This window comes from Monodon monoceros, unplaced genomic scaffold, assembly GCF_005190385.1.
Source record: "Monodon monoceros isolate NGI ecotype Baffin Bay Population unplaced genomic scaffold, NGI_Narwhal_1 Super_Scaffold_13, whole genome shotgun sequence".
In the NCBI taxonomy this organism is placed as follows: Eukaryota; Metazoa; Chordata; class Mammalia; order Artiodactyla; family Monodontidae; genus Monodon; species Monodon monoceros.
Window position 1 is genome coordinate 25,469,799 of NW_021703769.1, and position 9,191 is coordinate 25,478,989.

A 9,191-nucleotide genomic window follows, 5' to 3' on the forward strand; every position below is an offset into this window, starting at 1 on the left:
ACACACACACACACACACACACACACACACACACACACACACACACTAAACATTCAAAGACTTGTTCTAGAATTTGGAGAGTCCCATATTCCACCAGTAATGGTTCAGTCATCCTATGACTGACCTCCCAGTGGTGGACCCTGATGCAAAGCTGGGGTCTTTGAAGGTTCATGGGGGCCCCAGAGGATCTCAGAGACCCCAGGCCCTCCCCCTGGGCCCAGTCTTACCAATTAAAGTGCCCAGGTGGACACTGAAGCCCTGCACGAGGTTGGAGACTCTCAGGCACAACTGTAGAAAGACAGAGGCGGCCGGGTTCGGGTGGCACTCAGGGTGGGAGGAGGTGAGGCTAGGAGGGTCTAGAGCCCTGTCTAGAAGCTCTCCCAACCCAGCCACCAAGGAGCCCTTCCTTCCTCCACCAGCCAGTGGGCATCTTCCGGCACCTCCTCTGGGCCCTGGGGATTCAGAGGGGAAGCTGGGGCCTGCGGGCGCTGAGGAAAGGGCAGGGGCTGTGCGACACAGCAGAGGTGGCCACAGCTAGGCCCAGGGGACCGAGGTCGGTAGCCTGCTGCACTGGGGTCCAGAGGCCAGCAGGTGGAAGGGTGCCACGTGCAGTGGGGGCAGGCAGTGGTCAGCCAGCCAGTCCAGGGGACTGGAGTCCCGCGGGGCCAGTGGGCCGCCAGAGAAGTGGATGAAGCTGGGGTCACTGTGACAGAGGTGGGACAGAGGGGAAAGTACAAGGCCGGGGGCGGCCACAGCTGGGCCAGGCGAAGCCAGGAGGCAGAGGAGAGGGCGGGGCCAGGCTGTACTGCCTTCGGCCCTCCAGCCTCGGCGTGCTCAGCTGCAGTATGGGGACGCTGAGGCCCGCCTCTCAGGCGTGTGGGATGGCGCACAGTGGGTTGACGTGGTCTCCACTCCTGCCCCTTAAAAGGGGTGGGGGGGGTGGGAAGGGGCAAGGAGGGAGAGTTGGCTCCCCTGGGACAGTGGGACCCTGGCCCCGGGGCCACCATCGCTCACCAAGTCAACCACCCACAGACAATGACAGGAACTAAAATAGCAACAGTAGCAGCAGCACTCACTCTCCCCGGACTGCTGTAAAGTCTCCACAGATGGTAATGCACTCAGCCTCCACAGCCAGCCCGCCAGGGACTAGGGACATTCGCTCTCTCTGCCTGACAGATGCGGAAGGAGGGGCAGAGGGAGGCTAGGTGACTTGTCCAAGGTTCACAGTTGGGAAGGAGGGGACCAGGATTGGAAGCCAGGTCACATCTGGCTCTGGTGCCCAGGCCCTCACCCGCTCTCACTGTGTTCTCTTTTCACAAGCCAAGCAGCCCCGAAAGCACCGTCCCCACCCCACGCTCCAGCTTGGCCCTGGGGCTGGTCCGAGAAGATGAGCCTCCCTCCCCTGCAGCCCCAAACCCACGCCCTGCTTGGGTCCCCACGTCACTGCACGGGACCGTTGCCCCAGCCTCTTCCCTGCCCTCATGGGGAAATTGGGGGAGCCCCACGAAGTGCCTTCTACCGAAGAAAAAATAAAAACACTAGCACGCCACCTCCCCCGTGCCTGGGATCCCATTCATTAGCCGCGCCTGGAGGTGAGTGACGCCCGCCTTCTGCGGGATCTGGCGGGAGGTCCTTTACCTTGTTCCGCAGCACAGCTTTGATGTGATTCTGCAGCGGGGCCAGCAGCACAGGGGCTGTGCTGAAGAAACCAGGGGGCTTCCCTGGTGGCGCAGTGGTTGAGAGTCCGCCTGCCGATGCAGGGGACATGGGTTCATGCCCCGGTCCGGGAGGATCCCACATGCGGCGGAGCGGCTGGGCCCGTGAGCCATGGCCGCTGAGCCTGCGCGTCCGGAGCCTGTGCTCTGCAACCGGAGTGGCCACAACAGTGACAGGCCCACATACTGCAAAAAAAAAAGAAAAAGAAAAAAAAGAAGAGACCAGGAAGGGCCCCTGAGCTCCAGGTCAGCACGTTGGGGCCTGTCTCTCCGCAAAACCACAGGTCCCAGAGAAAAGACTATCCCCTCGGCCGGGGGCCAGTGATTCCCACTCCACACCCTGCCATGTGCCGGGCACAGTACAGGCACAACTGTCCCCACAGAGGAGGAACTGAGATGCCAAGAAGGGGGTCATTGGTCTCAAGGTTCGGAAGTGGCCGAGATGCAAGAATGAGGCCAGGCTCGGGGGAGACAGAGGGTGTTGCAAAAGCCGGACACGGCCACGTCCTTGGCCAGCTGGCCTCATGGCCACTGAGCCCGGTGAGGCGGGGGTGGGGCTGGCGGCCCGGGTCTGCTTCCTGCGTGGGCCTCATTTCTCTGCGACGCACCTACTAAAGTCCCTTCCTCATTGAGAGGTGGGTCTGAGTCAGTGTTTCTCTGTGCGGATCCATTGGAAATCACGGTTCCTTGGTCTCCTAAAATGCTGACCGTAGCCACTTCCCAGCCTCACTGAATGGCCTCCTGGGGAGGTGGGAGGATGGCATCTATGTTCTCAACAGCATCAAACTCTGGGCTTCCGTCTCCCCGTCCATGAAGCACGAGCAGCCCCTGCCCATGAGGACCGTGAGGGGTCGTGGGGGGCTGTGAGTTACACGGGCTGCTCATGGGACCCCGGTGGGAATAGGTTTACACCCAAGCCTTCTCTGAGGAAGAAGTCCAGCCTTTGCGTAAATGTCGCACCCTCTTAAGTCTCTGAAGCACTCAACCGCCTCACCGTGAGCCCCCATCCACGGGCGGAGGGTGTAGACCTAATTCTAGGAATTCGCAGCGGTGGGGTTTTGTCAGGCTGCCAGGGTTTGAACCCGTTTGCCAGCTGTGTGACCTTAGGCAAGTCACTTAACCACTCTATGCCTCCGTTTGCTCTCCTGTAAGATGAGGGAAATGCTTCCACCTACCCGGTAGGACTACTGTGAGATGATGCACAGAAAGGGCCCAGAGCCCGCCCAGCACACAGCAGGCGCTCTGGAAGTAGAGCGACTGTCTGTCTTAGATGCCAACAGGAGCAGCCACCTGACTCACGGGGAGAACCTGGTGGGTCCCACCCCTCCCTGGGCCTCAGACTCCTCATTTCTGCAGGGAGGGGCAGCCCTCTGAGGTCCCTAACAGTGGCTGCCAGCCCAGACTCCCTCCCCATACAGTATGTTGATGGCCACTGCGCACTGTCATGTGGTGCAGGGCAGTAGAGGGGACGTGGGCTCTGGCCACAAACTCACTGTGTGACCTCAGGCAACTTCCTCCCCCTTTCTGAGCCTCAGTGTGCTCAGCCATAAAATAGGTGTGATACTGAGGGAGCGGGTGGGTGTGCTGCTCAGGTCCGTTTTGGTGATTGGATGAAGTAGAAAGTTCAAGAAATGACACCACGGCCTCGGTGTCTGGGATCCTGCAGCCCAGCCCCCAACAGGCACCCACCTGTTATAGCCATCAAGCACGATGGCTTTGTCGAAGAGAGAGAAGCAGCCGGAGATGCTGACCACCCGATGGAGCCCTGGTTCACAGGGGTGTTGGCCAGCAGTGCCATAGGTAGCATCAGATGCAGGGGCTCTGGGACACTGCAGGGACACCAGTCCTGAGCCACAGTGGCACTGTGGCCCAGCAAGCCCACATTGACTGATGCAAGACCCCACAACCACCGCCCTCCCCGCCGGCAAGAGCCTGCTGACCATCTAACACAGGCGGGGCCTGCACTCAACATGAGATGGCCCCACCTGGGGCAGGCCGGATGCACTCCCAAACTCCACCCAGGGTCACAGACATTGCAGCAGATGACCGTGCACTCTGGCTCCCTGTACCCTCTTACTGCAACACCCTGGGCCAGTCATTCCCCATGCTGAGCCTCAGTTTCTCCTTCTGTAAAATGGACACAAGATTGGTGGTACCTATCTCACAGGGCTGCTGTGCTGAGTTTTCTAGGAGACAATCATGTGAAAACATCCTGCTTGGAGCCTGGCCCACAGTGAGCCCTCATAAAATGGTAGTGTCAGCTCAGAGGAGTTAACATAAGAATGCCCAGCTCCAAGTTTGAATATATATAATGCACAGAAATAATTCTAATATTTTTATTATTTTTACTTTTTTTGTGGTACGCGGGCCTCTCACTGTTGTGGCCTCTCCCGTTGTGGAGCACAGGCTCCGGACGCGCAGGCTCAGCGGCCATGGCTCACGGGCCCAGCCGCTCCGCGGCATGTGGGATCTTCCCGGACCGGGGCACGAACCCACGTCCCCTGCATCGGCAGGCGGACTCTCAATCACTGCGCCACCAGGGAAGCCCGAAGCTCTTTTTAATGGCTTCAACTTTGTATCGGTGCACTGCATTTATAAACTTTGTACCATAGGCAGATTGTAGCACCCATTTCACGATGCTACGTATGAAGAAGGAAGAAACTGCATGTTTGTTGCTGCTGCTGCTGATCACAATGATGAAGAAATAAAATGATTGCTAGCAAGAGTCAGAAAATATATGTGCTTTTTATAAGAACATATATATTCATATATGAGTTCTTATACATATATAATATATATATACACACACACACATATGTATATATGGATTCTCTTGGAAATCCAGAGTCTTGGCGATAATGAGTCTGCGTTCCCACAATTAGCCCAGCCCCTAAAAGTGTCTGGGTTTGAGGTGCCTCCACCTACCTCTGCCTTTGAGCCTCTCTGCATTACAGGGAGCTGTAGGGGTAAACTAGGCTCAGATCTGTGTCCAGATTCAGTGTCTGGCTTTTGGAGGAAGTAGCCAAGGGTCTTGCCAGCCCTGGGGACCCAGGAGCCACAGTCTTGGCCCCTGGGTGTAGAAATCTACTAATTAAGAGGCACCAGGCCCCCATGCCCGGTCACATCTCGTAAATCCTCTTGTACCCACTCAGCCAGCAGGTGGGAGTATCTAACCTGGTGAGGGAAACACTCACCTGGTGGGCTGGAACACCCCTCCACTCCAGTCCAGGAAATGCGGGACAGTGACCTGCAGGGCGCACTGGAGAGGGGCTTTCTCGGCTTCAGCCACTGAGCGGCCAGAGCAGGGTGAGGTCAGGTTGCCCTCAGGAGACACCGAGAGAGACCACACTGCCCACCATCCGCCCCACACCTTGGGCAGAGAGAACTCAGAGATTGGAAGGGGTGGCCTTGTCCACGGGCACATGGGGGGCCACTTGGCTCCCCATGTGCCCGCCTGGGGTGCACGACCCCACCAGGCACCTCCAGACGTGCCTTTCCACCTCTCACTTCTGCCTCTCCAAACCCTACGTGTCTACCCTTTCCTCGAAAACAGTCACACCCTGTGCCTTTTTGCAAGGATCTGAGCAGACCCCACCTCCCCGGAGCCTCCACAAGCCCCTAGGCAGAAGGAGCATTTCCCAGTCCTGCGGGGATGGGGTGGGGACCGCCTCACCTGGAGGCTGAGGGCTCTGGAGTCCCTCAGATTCTGGGTGCAAATCCCAGCTCTGCTACTCGCTATCTGTGCAGCTGCGCCGTGCCTCATTTCCCCCGCCTCTTCATATGCAATGACTAGAATGGTGCCTGTCACATGGGGTCCTTGTAAAGACTGACTCAGTTCACAGTAAGTGTTAGCTCCCATGGCTATTTGTTTTTTGTAGTAATAATGGCTAGCACTTCCCCAGCGCTCTTCTGTGCCAGACACTATTCTGCGGGCTTTAGTTTTCCTCAAAATACTATGACGTCAGTACATTATTAGGCCCAGTTTTCCGAGCGCTGAGCACCCTGGCCAGGAGAACTCAGATCTGGGCCAAGGCACCCGGCCCTCAAGGCCCTGGACTTCCTCCCGTACCTGGGCTGCTGGGCTGACAGGGGCGCTAACTAAACAATTAAACATGAGCAGAATTAAAATGAGAGGTTGTGGTGCAGGAAGGGAGCATCAAAGGAAGAGCCCAGAGGCCCGAACTTCCCTCGGACTCGCTGTGGGACCTGGGGAGTCCCTGTGCCCCTCTGGGCCTGTTTCCGCAGACCCTAGAGCATAAAGGTGGTGGTCTCCATGCTCCCGAGGCCCCTCTCCTGCCTGACCGTCTGCGGCTGGGCTGAGATTCACATCCAGACCTCTGGACTCCATCCACAGTGCTCCCCTGACAGGGGCTTGAACTCTGGGGCTTGCGGGATGGGACGGGAGTAAAAAGCCACCAGCCCGGCCACGGAAGAGGTGTGTGCAGTGTGTTCTCAGCAGTTTGTTTCCGCTGAGAACAAACAGGCAGGTGAGAACAGACAGCCCGGGAGGGCTGTCTGGGGACAAAGGAGGCTCACACAGCACAGCAGAGGGAGGGAGCCAGGGGAGGGCAGCAGGCCTCCTGTCCCTGCCTGCAGTCATCCACGTGCCACACTAACACGGATCACTGACCCCTTTCACTGTCTGCCCATCTGCCTGGATGCAAGGTTCCAGAAGGTTGTGTGTGCCCCACGGGGACCCTGCAGCTTCCTTGAGCCACTGCCTCGCTGCTTCGTGACCTGGGACCCCTGAAAGTCCCCTCCACTGTCTGACCTGAGTTTCTCACGTTGTTATCTGAGTTTGGTCTGGTCTTGGGGAAAAGAGCTTCTGATCTCTCACCGCTGACCCAGCCTTGGTGGGATCCCAAAAGCCTCCCCGGGTAGACCTGGTGGACAGCTTTTGCCCCTTCCTGGGCCTAGATGTCCTCATTTTGCCCTCTGCCCTAGGACTGGACAGGACTTGAAAGGAGGGAACAGAGACATGGGACACAGGCTTCGCCCAAAAAGGGCCCAGAGAGGGGCTGGTTCTCACTGTGAGCCCAGCAGCGCTAGATGTGCCTCTCCCCAGCACGCGTGCACATGCAGGCCCCCAGGCATACATACACCCAGGGTGCACAGCCACAGCGGTACACATGTTCAGGCCTGCACTGTGGCCCTTGCACACAGGCCAGTGGTTAGGTACCCTCCCCAGCACACGTGGGCACATCTCCATGGATTTTCAAACTCATACCAGACGCACACAAGCAAAAGGAGCCCCTCAAACCGACCCATCCTCACATCACTTGGCCACGGGAGCACATGTGCACACCGGGCACAGCATGTAACTCCCACTCACGCATTCATTTATTTATTCATTAATAAATACTTGTTCAGCAGCACTGTCTGGGGGCCAGGGACACAGCGGCAGGAGAGAGAAAATCCAGGTCCCTGTGGGGCTTTGAGTTCATTGATGCACGCGTACACTTAGGATCGTACACACACGTACAGACATGGACTCACAAGCACATGCTCATGCAGAGACACACGCAGGACAGCCTGGCGGCACGTCTCTTACCGTAGCTCAGCACTTCCTTGTTGAGTCTGACCACGGTGTCTGGCCTGGAGGCACCGACCATGGGCAACAGCAACGCCAACAGCAAGCCCAGCCCGCGTGCCCGAGCCATGGCGGCCCTGGCCCCTGCCCCCCAGGATCTGTGTGCTGGGGTGGGGACAAGCATCAGGGAACTTGTCCAGAGCGGTCCCGCTGTGGACAGCTTAAACCTACCCCAGCCAGGACGTCACAAGCCGTGAGTGGCAATCCCAGCCCTGCACACGACCTGCCACACGTCAGTTTTTGCATCTCTGCACGGGCAAGAATCCCCTTCCCAGCCTGCTTCATCAGAAACCACGGGGGCATCTGGTCTGGAAACGGCCCCCAAGGCCCAGAGAAGACATGGCCTTGCCTAGGGCCACACAGCAAACTAGGACCCGGCGCAGGACCCAAGTTGTGCCAAAGGAGGATAGAGAGACGCCCAGATGTGGAGACTGAGGGCAGCTTCCTGTCTCAAGGAGGGAGCCCAGGCCCAGCACTCCAAGGCCCAGGGCTGTGTCGTCTGATGCCAGGAATCCAGCCCAGCCTGGTGCCCAGTTGTCCAAACCCAGCCAGAGGAGGACCCAGGGTGGTCCAATCCTCACCTCATGCTGTGCCAGGTGAGGAATGTCCTAAGCGTAGGCCTCTCATATGGCCCCCGGCCCCTCCCAACCCAGCCCAGCTGGGTGGACTTGGGGAGAGGGAGTCAGGCGGGACCGGGGGGACACTGCTCAGATGGGTAACTAAGGCCCAGTGAGGCGGCACTTGCCCAGTGTCCCACAGCAAGACCAGGGATGGACCCTTCTGCAGAAGGCTTTTGGAAGTAGCATCCCCACTGAACAGATGGAAAAGTCAAGGCTCCTCCCTGGAGGACTGCCAGCCCCATCTCCGTTCCTACCTCAGGCAGTTCCCGGGGTAAGTGGATTCTCAGTCCCAGCCAAGCCCTCCGCGGCCCGGGGCAGGTGTAGAAACTGCTTTATGAGGCTCCCCGGTACACAGGACCCACTGTGGGGGATCCAGGGTGGGGCAGGTTTGCTTGTGGTTTCAAGTGTTTTCCCTGCAAACATGGCCTTTGCCAAAGTGTGTGATCCCACATGTGTGTGTGGGGGAGGGGGGCTGCCACGTCCACGTAGCAAGCCCGCTGCCAACCACTGCAAGACCCTGGGACCGGGCAGCATTGGGGCCTCAAAGATCAGCAGATCTCTAGAAGGAGGGCTGCCCCTGGGAGGTCCCCTCATTGCCCCTGGGCCAGGCCCAGGAGGAAAGGGATGCCCAAAGCCAGGGGGATGACTGACCTCTCCACCTGTGCCTCCAAGCGGAAACCCAGCTCTTCTAGGAGGCTACCTGAGCCCCAACCGACTGAGCCCTGTTCCTGGTCACACATACTTCGCCCTCATCAGACGTGGAACCCGAACACAAAGGGCGGCAGACGAGAGCGTGTGGAGGACCCAGTGCTGCTACTTAACACTCAGCCTCTCTCCAAATGCACATCCCACTCACAGAGGACTGAGTCCGTCTGCTCTCTCCGCGTTACAAACTCCAGCCTCCGCCTTGGCTATACGGGGCCCAGGGAACTGTGTGTGCCCCTGAATGGGTTTGTCTCTACATGTGTGTCTGAGGGGTATATGCGTCTTTATGTCTGTGTGTGGTTGTGTGTGCGTAGTCATGCATACACACGTGTACTAGGTCATAATTGCTGGCATCAGAGGAAAGTGTGTGTTTGTGTGTGGGTGTGCACATGAAATGGACGTGTTGCCATCTTAGTTTATGGTGTCACATGCCTGTTTACACGAGTGCAGGTGTGGGGAGTTTTGTGTACAATATGTTTAAGTGGGCTTAGTATACTGAGTGTGTCTGTGGGTCTGTACATGTATGTATATGCGTGCATAGTGGACTGGTTCCTGACATGT

At 58.0% G+C, this 9,191-nt stretch overlaps 1 protein-coding gene across 1 annotated transcript in view; it reads right to left on the reverse strand.

Annotated features, from left to right (window-relative positions):
- The window catches only part of BPIFB2 (BPI fold containing family B member 2), a 15,207-nt gene extending 7,832 nt beyond the window's left edge, over positions 1-7,375 (reverse strand). Inside the window, 6 exon segments of the mRNA XM_029220809.1 lie at positions 228-288; positions 1,639-1,699; positions 3,405-3,468; positions 3,471-3,544; positions 4,910-5,003; positions 7,267-7,375. Of these exon segments, the coding sequence (XP_029076642.1) occupies positions 228-288; positions 1,639-1,699; positions 3,405-3,468; positions 3,471-3,544; positions 4,910-5,003; positions 7,267-7,375 (463 nt within the window).
- Between the last annotated feature and the right edge of the window lie 1,816 nt (positions 7,376-9,191).